This window comes from Malus sylvestris, chromosome 12 (genome assembly GCF_916048215.2).
Source record: "Malus sylvestris chromosome 12, drMalSylv7.2, whole genome shotgun sequence".
In the NCBI taxonomy this organism is placed as follows: Eukaryota; Viridiplantae; Streptophyta; class Magnoliopsida; order Rosales; family Rosaceae; genus Malus; species Malus sylvestris.
Genome location: NC_062271.1, coordinates 3,339,670 through 3,349,968, shown reverse-complemented (window position 1 = coordinate 3,349,968; position 10,299 = coordinate 3,339,670). Strand labels below are relative to the sequence as shown.

Sequence of the window (10,299 nt, the reverse complement as noted above, 5' to 3'; positions counted from 1 at the left end):
GCACTAGAAAATTTTACAATACTACCTTTATATAGCCTTGATGTTGCCCAATATCCAACCAATTGTAATGACAATTGTCTTGTGTGTTTAAACGATTGTTAATCGTAATTAATACTTGTGTGTTATGCATATACATGAACGGTTGAGAACTGCCATAATCATTATGAATCAAACTTCTTGCATAAGTAATTTGGAGATAGGACAAACAAACTTGTTTGTTCATTTGAGTTCATGGGTTTACGAGTAGTATTAAACTTATCATCTATTTGTATTATCTCTCTATAAAAAAAGGGTTCATCAAGACATGTGGACCCCATCCCCTTTTAAAAAGATGATATAAATCGATGATAAAAATAGCATTTTTTTTCGTGAACTATCTAGTTTTGTGATACATATGGTATTGGGGGAAATATCTCAAGTGCCCCGTAGATATGGTCTAGAGAACCAAGTGCTAGGCCGGGTTGGCCGTTGGATGGAATTGATGAAGAGCCAGGTGGCTAATTATTACGTCAGAGGTGTCCTACAATTTGATTTGTTTGGCAATGTAGCAATAACATGGGGTGTTTCCAAACAAATAGTAATCCACATTTGCCACAAAGAGATCCCCTCTCCTTTCTCCAGAGATTCGTCCAGATACATGCTCTGCCCAATTCAAAAACCACTCTAGTCTCCTTCATTATAATTTACTTTTACACAACAATGTTATCCATCACACACAAAATCGACCACATTACTGTCATACTCTGTAATAGTTATAGACTTCATTATTATACATGAAATTCACATACATTAAAGAAGCGGCAGATCCGCCGCATTTTTTTACACAATTTATTTTTTGTCGAATTTTTTTTTTTTTTTGTGATGCCTACTTTGTAATATGTTTTAATAATCTGAACCGTCTATCATTTAGAACATCACTCATACATAATCTTTACAAAAAATTAGATAAATCCAAAATCATCAAGGCATTCATTTATAGTGAAGAAAATGAAAGGATACGGTTCTACAAAAAAAAAAAAAAAACCCTAAAACCTTAACCTAACGTTCACATGGTTTCAGATTTGGGTGTTTTCGATAGCCATAATATTTTAAGGTCAGATATAAAAGATAAACGGTTTAAATTGATGAAATACATCATAAGGTGAGCCCCACAAAAACTTGTGTAAAATAAATGATACCGCAGATCCGTCCGTATTTAAAAAAAAAAAAATATTAGCAACGAAGTCAATTTAGTGTTTCTTAAAGAATAACTTAAATGATACATGAATATAAATCCACGTGAAATTATGTGTATTAGACACTATCAACAATACAGTAATTTTGTCTTTTAACAGTATTCAATTTAAAAAATCCTCCTCACTCAAAATCCCAACAAAAAACACACAGAAAGTAGTAGTAGTAGTAGTAGAATATGGGAATTTTACACTGAAAATAATGATTGAGTTTTTCCCTCACGCAAAACCTTAAAGTAGTACTCTTGTACTTACATGTCTCTCTCTCTCTCTCTCTCTCTCTCTCTCTCTTGTTTCTCTCTCTAACATTGTTGTCAATATCTTGGGGGTAGCTAGCTTCATCAAATAGTTCTCCTCAAACCCATAATCTGCACGCCTATTCCCTCCCCTTCCCTCTCAGCCCCACACTCAATTTGTCCATCTCCATCTCTCCTTCTCCAAGAAAATGTCCATAAACCATTTCTCCTCAGACCTCTCAGAAACCCAGTGGTGGAATGCTAATTCTAACCCCCACCGACAAGAAGACCCCTCAAGACACCCACACAGCAGAACCCATTTCATCCCCCAATTTTATCAAGATACCCACCACCACAGCCACGCCCACCACAGTTTCCAACCCTGGCAGCTCAACTCCCAAGACCCCACCACACCCATGTCCCCCACCCATTTCCATACCCCCACCGCTACCCTCAATTTCAACCTCAACCACCACGACGCCGTCGACCCCAACGAATCAGGCCAACTCCAGTCCCCGCCGCCGCATCACCGCGTCAACTCTGACGACTCCGACGACGAAAAAGAGCCCATGTTCGAGAAGCCCTTGACCCCAAGCGACGTCGGCAAGCTGAACCGCCTCGTGATTCCCAAGCAGCACGCAGAGAAGTACTTCCCGCTCGGCAGCGGCGACTCGGGCCTCCTGCTGAGTTTCGAGGACGAGTCCGGGAAGTCGTGGCGGTTCCGCTACTCCTACTGGAACAGCAGCCAGAGCTACGTCCTCACCAAGGGCTGGAGCCGTTACGTCAAGGAAAAGCGCCTCAACGCCGGCGACGTCGTTTTGATCGAGCGGCGCCGGGCTAACACGGATCGACTCTCCATCGGCTGGAGACGCCGCAACGCGGTCCCAGCGCACGATAGTGGGGCTGGAGGGGTTGAGAGTAGCAGTGGCGGGGTTGGAGGGAATAGTAGTGGTGGTGGCGGGGGTTGGACAAGGATGTTCTATTCTGCGCCGCATCACGGCTCGTCTTATCCTGCGCACCAGTATCATCATAGTGTGGCGCCATACCCACCTGACTGTCTACATGCAGCAGGTAATTTATATTCTTGTAATTTAATTTTTAGTTACTTTGTAAAAACATAAATACAAACGTTTTTAATTCTTGCTTATACGCACGTGAAAGTGCGTGAAAAACACATTAATTCCTCTTACTTGGGAAGAATGTGCTTTAGGGTTTAGATTCTAATTGAGTTGTGTTTATGTGTGATAGAAATAATATTGAGGAGAAATAGATCGAACTTAGGATCTCGGGTTCAGGAATAAATTGAATTTAGTTCTATCAGTCGACCATGATACACTAAAGACATGTGACCGAAGCAAATAACCAAGTACATTGGTCTTTTGTATAATTAGGGTGAGAAATTGGGGGTATGTATTTAATTTATGTTTTTAATAATTGTTTTTTTGTTGCAGGGTCCCGTGTCCAGAATATGAACCCAACGGCGTCAGTTGGGAACTCGAAGATACTGAGACTATTTGGAGTGAACTTGGAGTGCCAGCAGCAGGCAGCTGAGCACCTCGAGTCGGAACCATCAACCTCAGATGGCTCGTCGTCGACACTGTCTATGTCAAGCCAGGGTCCGACTCACGGCCAGCGGCAAAGGTACCCTCGTGCAGCTTATAATTATGCCGACCAACACAGGGTACGTAAACCCCCTAAACTATCATTACCGTAATAATCATATTATAATTATGTGTATTATTATATAAGAGTATATTCTGCTGTTGCATTTCCTTTTGCCCTTTTAAAAACCCCTATTTTGTTTCCTCTCACGAGACAGATTATTTAAGAGCAAATGACTAAATTATATGGTCTCCTTTCTCCCCAACAAAACGATTGATTAACTTAATTGGTATGATTAGTGAATTCCTAATACGAAATCAATCTGATTGTTATAATGAGTATCATATCAATCAACGATCTAGTATCGTTGACGCATTGGCGGCAATTGATATCTATGTGGGTAGGAAGTCAAACATGTTTGAACATTTCTTGCAAAAATGACAACTTTTCGGCCTACAGTTGAGCCAAAACAAAGGTTGGACCCAACCCATCTTTTTACCAAATTAATTAAGGTCAGTTTTTGGCTTTGAGTTGATTTTCTTCTGAATTTTTTTATAAAAAAGTAAAACATAAATAAATAAATAAATAAAAAATACACCACCATTGCAGAGCACGAGGGCAGCTTTTGTGGACTGGACTGGACTGGTGTGTTCAAAGCTTTCATGGAGCTTCCTTTTTTCCTATATCTATGTTAAGCCACATACACAAAATAGCTGTTATGCCATGTGGTATATTTCTAGGCACCGACTCCTTTTAAGGGCGGTCTCCTGTGGACTATTTGTTAGCTGTTATATGATCTTTGATTTTTAGTAATTTTCCAAAAGAAAACATAGGTAAGAACACTTCGATTACGTTACCTCTTACCTCTTGCCTCTTACCTCTCTCTACCGTTTCTTTCACAAAACAAAGGTACTCCTGTATTTTGTTCTTATTTGACTTCATTTTGGTCGGGAGCATTTTTGCTCACCACCATAAATTATGGTCTATGATCACTCTACACCTAAATATCTGCCACGTGTCTTTTCACTTAACTTTGATTAATTTTTTCAAAATTAAAAAAGTAATATTTAATGTGAAAGTTAACTAAAATTAGGTAAAATGATACGAATAAGATAATTAGGTGTATATGGTAAACATATATGATAGTTATGATGGTGAACAATAATGCTTCCCATGTTGGTCTTTAATAAGACGGCTCAGATAATTAGGTGTATGGTAAACATATCAGATAATTAGACTCTTTACTAAGAGCTACTATAATAGGACGGCTCTAAAAAGTTTCTCTTATTCTCTAGGGTTTGGTTTTTTAGTTCTTTTTTCTTATGATTCATTTTCCTTAGGGTTGAGCATTCAATTATTTTAAATTTCTCTTATTTCTCTAGGGTTTGGATTTTTAGTTCTTTTTTTCTTATGATTTATTTACCTTAGGGTTGAGCATTCCATTATTTTTGCAATATTTGGAAAATCTTTTCCTACTGTTGCCATGTTACATAATTAGTAGTCTAAGTTAAGGATGGTGTTTCCACACTCTTTTTTACTTCTACACATCCCTTTCAAATTTCAATTGTTGGATCGAATAAATTAAAGAGGATCAAACAGTCAGAATTACTAAGGAGTGTGTAAAGATTAAAAAATATTGTGTGAATAGCACCGCCTTAAATTAATAGTGTGAGATATTTTTTTTATTTTTTAATTGAAAAAAAAAATAGTGTGAGATATCATAACTTGTACCAAACACTTCAGATTACAGATTGCACAGATCTTTAGTGGCAACTATTTAATTCTAAGCCGCCCAAATGTTAATTGATGTTTTTCATGTTGAAGTTATAGTAGGCAGCAGTAGGCTTTTTCTAGGGCTAGAAAAAAAAAAAAAAATTTCAATGTACTCAGAACACTGGCACATATATCATATGTTGACATGCCACTCTATATTCCGAATACATTGACAAATTTCTCCAAAAAACTTGCGTTAATTAATGCATGGGATATAGGTGATTTTCAAAACCCTAGAAATGAAAAAATGAAATTAAAGAAAGCAACGAGTTTGCCATTAGCACTATTTATAAATGCATTTAGCATACGACTTTCATAAATAATGTGTTTATTTTCAAATTATTATTGGCCTATTGAGTGACTAAAGTCCCGCTTTCATTGTATCCAAAAGAAAAAAGAGGGAGCACTGATTTTCACAAAGAAAATTGCTAAATAGACTCTAAAATATGAAATTCTCTAACATCTCATGTTTTTATACAAGCTTTATTTATAAAGAGTCTCCTTATAGCATTTATCTTTCACATATGCAATTGATTGATTTTTGTGTGTTTGTGCAACAGGAATTCACTAGTTTCTCTGGAGATGTCAACCCCATGAGATCAAATCGCCGAGGATAAAGATCTGCCGATGTGACGTCCTCTTTGATTGATTGACTTCAAATATATTTATTTTTATTTTTAAAACACACCACTTGGGAAAAAAGGAAAGAAAAAAAAATCCCCTATATTAATATTCAGTGCCCACAAGAAGAAAGAGAGAAAAAAGAGGGTACACATGGAATATAGTATCAGAAAAAATCCCAGATTTTCAGGTCAAGTCTGGGACAATGCAGGAAGAAAGGGTGAGGGGGAACCAAAAGGAAGGTGCTGCAGGTAACGGGGGTGGAGAGAGAAGCTGGTAGGGTATGGTTAGAAAAAGTAGCAGGGGAGTAAAGTCATCGTTGTTTCTCCTTCCGTGGAAAATGGGAAATTTGATTGGAGGAATCTGATATGTTAATTTAGTATTTGCCAGCACTGTTGAGATTCTGCCTGAAGATTTTTGATAAATAATAATGGAAGGGAAGGAGGGTATCGGATATGGTGGTCGTGATGGAAACTGGGTGGGTGCATGGGTGGGTGGGTGGGTGGGGAAGTAAGTTCGGTGGGTGCGAGTAGACTTTGAACAGATGGATGGGTGACAGCAAAGCCCGGTGTCTTTCATTTGGTACTAGAAAGAGAGAGAGCTCTCTCCAATGGTATCGAACACTATACTCTCCTAATTTTCTAGTTTAACCTTTTTGTTACAGCTAGTTGTTTCATTTTCTGATTAATCCCATGTAGCTAGCTAATTAAGCTCTTCTTTTGGATGTTGTAAACACTCTACTTCTAGAATTTGAATAGTAATGACAAGTTTACAAATTTTTTTCCTTATTGAGATTGAGTAGGACCTAACAAACGTGTTGTGTTTGTCATGTTCGTGTTGGTTTCGTATCATACTCATTATCTTATTATGTTAAGTTGTGTCAAACTCGGTTTGATATGTTAATGGGTTTTTAACAAGTGACCTGATAATGATTTAATTCGTTAACGAGTCGTGTCATGTCGTGTCGGGTTAAGGGTCATGTTAGAAATTATCATGCTTAATGTCTAGACCTGGCAAACTATATCTTATTGGGTTCTTAACAGGTGACCCGATAAAAACCCAACTCGTTAACGGATGACCCTGATAATGAATCGACTCGTTAACAAGTTTACCCGAAGCCATTATTTTGGTGCCATTTCATGTCGGATTAACGGATTGTGCAAGAAATTAACATGTCTAAGATTGAGATCCACTTGTGTAACGTGTTAATCCGAAATGATAGTGTTTTAAAATATTGTATATTCGAGCTTATGTATCGATCCATAAATAGTATTTACACTAGAAAAATGCATGATGACTTAGAAGTTATGGCGACCGCAAGAATTGAATTGTTCTTGTTTTATTGGCAATCAACATATCATTTGGTTTGGTTGATTTGCAATTAGGTACATGGACTCCTTAATTTATTTTGATCATTAAATGGGGGTAAGGCTAGCCGACATTCACCTCTCCCAGACCCTGCGTAAAGCGGGAGCCTTGTGCACTGGGTACGACCTTTATTTGATTACATGACATGTTTCCTTGGGGGTATGAGCTCGAACTCTTTAGAGAGCCTATGCAAGGAAACGCTCCCTTATTTTCATATGGCACTTGTTGGAAAATATTAGTATTTAGGTTTATTTTAGTATTTGAGTTTTGCTTGTTAGTTTAGGATTTGGGCCTAGCTCATCTAAGTTAGGATTTCTTAAGTTTAGTTCTCTATAAATATAGTTTGTAATTTAGTTTAAGAAACAAATGAGTCACGATGTAGCCTCTTGGGGATTTGTAGCCGTTTCGACATTCTTGTTTATTTAATATTATTCTTCTTATTTTGTAGTCTTGTTCATCTCGCACTCTGATATTCAATTTGGTATCGGAAAAGGTTGGATCCTTCGGGATTTAATCTGCTGTTGATGGGTGACAATTTGTTTGTATTAGTTTTGTTTCCATCATCTTCTGCTGTTTGTGTTTCCGTTTTAGATTTGTTAGTTGATATTGATTGTTTGCAAGAAAAAAGTATGAAAAAGGCCTGTACCATCGCACCACTTTGTGCACTCTCACAGCCGCGTCTTCCTAGACGACGTTGGAGACTCCACACTTGCTTTTGTTTGAATTGAAGTCCAGATCAGTTCGTGATTTGACCTTTGATCAACCTGCACCGTTTCTGCATCTGGATTCGTCTCCACAACCCTACGCCCGCGGAATAAAAAAAAGGCTGATGTTATTGGTTTGCACAGAAGGAAAAAATAGGAAAATAGAAAGGATATGCTGCTTGTTCGCACAGAAGGAAAAAAGGAAGGAAGAAGGAAGAAGAAAAAAGGGGAAAAAAGGAAGGAAAAAAAATATGGCTGTTTTGAGGTTTTGTGGCCCACATATTGTTGCTATTGGGCTTGTGTCTCTGGCTTGTTATTGACTCCTACAATGATCTTGTTTTTTTGTTCTGAAGTTGGAATTTGCACTGACATGGAATCTTGCATTTGCATGGGAATCTTGAACTGGCATTGGCATTGGAATCTTGCACTAGCACCGGCATTGGAATATTGCACTGGCATTGGCACTGGAATTTGGAATCTTGCACTTGCACCGATGGAATTTCTTATTGAAATTGGCATCGAAAATTAGCATAACAAGCTTGCATCCACATCGTCTGTTGGCAAACTCATGTCGTGTACCACCATAAGTCTGACGGGAGGTGTTGGAAAATATTAGTATTTAGGTTTATTTTAGTATTTGGGTTTTGCTTGTTAGTTTAGGATTTGGGCCTTGCTCATCCGAGTTAGGGTTTCTTATGTTTAGTTTGCTATAAATATAATTTGTAATTTAGTTTAAGAAATAAGTGAGTCACGATGTAGTCTCTTGGGGATTTGTGGCCGTTTCGGCATTCTTGTTTATTTGATATTATTCTTCTTATTTTGTAGTCTTGTTCGTCTTGCACTCTGATATTCAACTGCACTTGTCATGTAATTAATCATATATCTGATATACACACTCAAGTATTTTCTCTACTTAGATAAGGTGCGTAAAAATACTCACAATATAGTTTTATCAATACTAAACAATATAGTTTTATCAAGTACTAAAGTTATGAGTTAACTAAACAAAGTATTGTCAAGATTTTAGGAAGACAAACTGATTGAGATAATGGTCGGGAAGAGAGGGTTTGATTATCAATATTTTCCACCAACTTACAGTTTCCGGCCTGCAGAACATGGCATGGTAGGGCAAAACAAAAATTCTTAGTCATCACTAGTACATGAGTCATATTTAATTAATTTTTCAAAAATAAAATTCTTGTTTTCTTCAACAAGTAATCTGCACAAATGGCTCATGAATTACTCGGGGAAAAAAGAAAAAAAACAGAAGCCCTTCCTTACCGCCAATGACCCGACAAAGCATGTGTCACACTCGAGAGAACACGGGCAAGACAATAATTCTAGGTCATCCATCATCAGATTTGAATTTTTCAGCAACCTCAACCTCAGTTACATAAATTTTGCACACCATCACCATCACCTGGATAATGGGTCAGGAATCCCAATGCCACTACAATACTGATTGGTACGTTTAAAACCACCATTGCAGATTGCTCAGATGTCAACTCAGACATCCCAATGCCTGCCCTAATATGACAAATTTTGAGTCACCAAACCAAATACGAAAAATAACCCATCAAATCGATTGTTTTTGATCCACTGATTACACGAACACATTGATTTCAGTGCAAAAAGACGGAACTAGGCCATCTAATCTAAATGGCATTTTCAAGAGTAAAAGTTTTGGCACATTGAGAATTCGAATTTTGAAGGTCCAAACGGTCAAGGTTAAAGGATTTTAGATCAAAATAGAGTGCAAAACACGCAAATAATAATAATAATAATTTATTCATTAAGACATTTCGTCGAACATTTGGTGGGTTTGCTATCGTCAATTGAATATCTTTTCTCACCATCCTCAGAGTGTTTGAGACAAATGTATGCATTTCGTTTAGAGTCGTATTCTATAGTTACGATTCTACTATATATGTCTTTTTCATTCCATCGAAAATCAATTCTGGCGGCAACATGCTATGGGGTGGTGGTCCCGTTTATGGGGTCAAATCAATACGTTCTAAGAAGAAATATTTGAATATCAATCTCATCAATATCATCAATTTCATAAGTATAATACCAAATCCGAACATTTGGCGATCTCATATATGTTGATATCAATGGTGACTCATTATTTTGATGAATCATTTCTTCGGACAAAAGAAGATTGTGTAAACACTTACTACTTTATTTAGATCGGAAAAATTGTACGGTTTTTTGAAACCATGTGCTATGGCTCGAATCCATAGTCAATCCTATTTCTGAGAAAATGGGTCATAATAAAAAGTTAAAAGAGTAAAAAGAAGGGATAGGATCATAAAATAATCATGAAAATTAAAGCGTTTACGTGTTGTATCAGAGAACCCAATGAGATTCATGTTGTAGACATGCCAACGCAATCTGCTGAGTTATATTGAGAGAATTTGTCAAATGTTATCGACGTAACCTGTTGAAATATGCTTAAGATGCATTACATGAAACACGTAGTGGGCACAAAAGAACCTGTACTCAGCATTCAAAGAGTCATCGAAAAACCTTTAGATGTATATTTCCCACTCCAACTGGTCATGGGACCACCTTGGTCCCAATGCACATTAGTCCGATGAAAATGTCAAATAAGTAGAGAAAACAATATTTTATACTGTTAAAGGAAGTAAATGAGCTTTTGTTCATGGTTTCTCTCAATTGAATAAAAGAGTTCACTAATATGTTCTAAGAATAATTTTGGGATCCAACTAGAACAATAGTGGCGTTCTTCTGTTTTTCTAA

The 10,299-nt window shown here is 37.2% G+C and overlaps 1 protein-coding gene across 2 annotated transcripts; it reads left to right on the top strand.

The window, feature by feature from the left end:
* Nucleotides 1-1,479: 1,479 nt before the first annotated feature.
* On the top strand, nt 1,480-6,252 carry LOC126591965 (B3 domain-containing protein At2g36080-like). Of its 2 annotated transcripts, none has more exons than XM_050257702.1 (3): nt 1,480-2,539; nt 2,920-3,109; nt 5,404-6,252. In XM_050257702.1, exons 1-3 carry the CDS (start codon nt 1,678-1,680, stop codon nt 5,438-5,440), a joined length of 1,089 nt encoding a protein of 362 aa, XP_050113659.1. In that variant the 5' UTR covers nt 1,480-1,677; the 3' UTR covers nt 5,441-6,252. The 2 variants fall into 2 exon arrangements, with proteins under 2 accessions (XP_050113659.1, XP_050113658.1); XM_050257701.1 differs by having other exon boundaries at nt 1,481-2,539; nt 2,920-3,149.
* The last annotated feature ends 4,047 nt before the right edge of the window (nt 6,253-10,299 follow it).

What these genes read in the sequence shown, in the direction of transcription:
- LOC126591965 (XM_050257701.1), top strand. Translation starts at nt 1,678, where the DNA reads ATGTCCATAAACCATTTCTCCTCAGACCTCTCAGAAACCCAGTGGTGG. An exon ending in TGACTGTCTACATGCAGCAG is followed by an intron (nt 2,540 to 2,919) that starts GTAATTTATATT and finishes TTTTTGTTGCAG; the next exon opens with GGTCCCGTGTCCAGAATATG. An exon ending in ATTATGCCGACCAACACAGG is followed by an intron (nt 3,150 to 5,403) that starts GTACGTAAACCC and finishes TTTGTGCAACAG; the next exon opens with GAATTCACTAGTTTCTCTGG.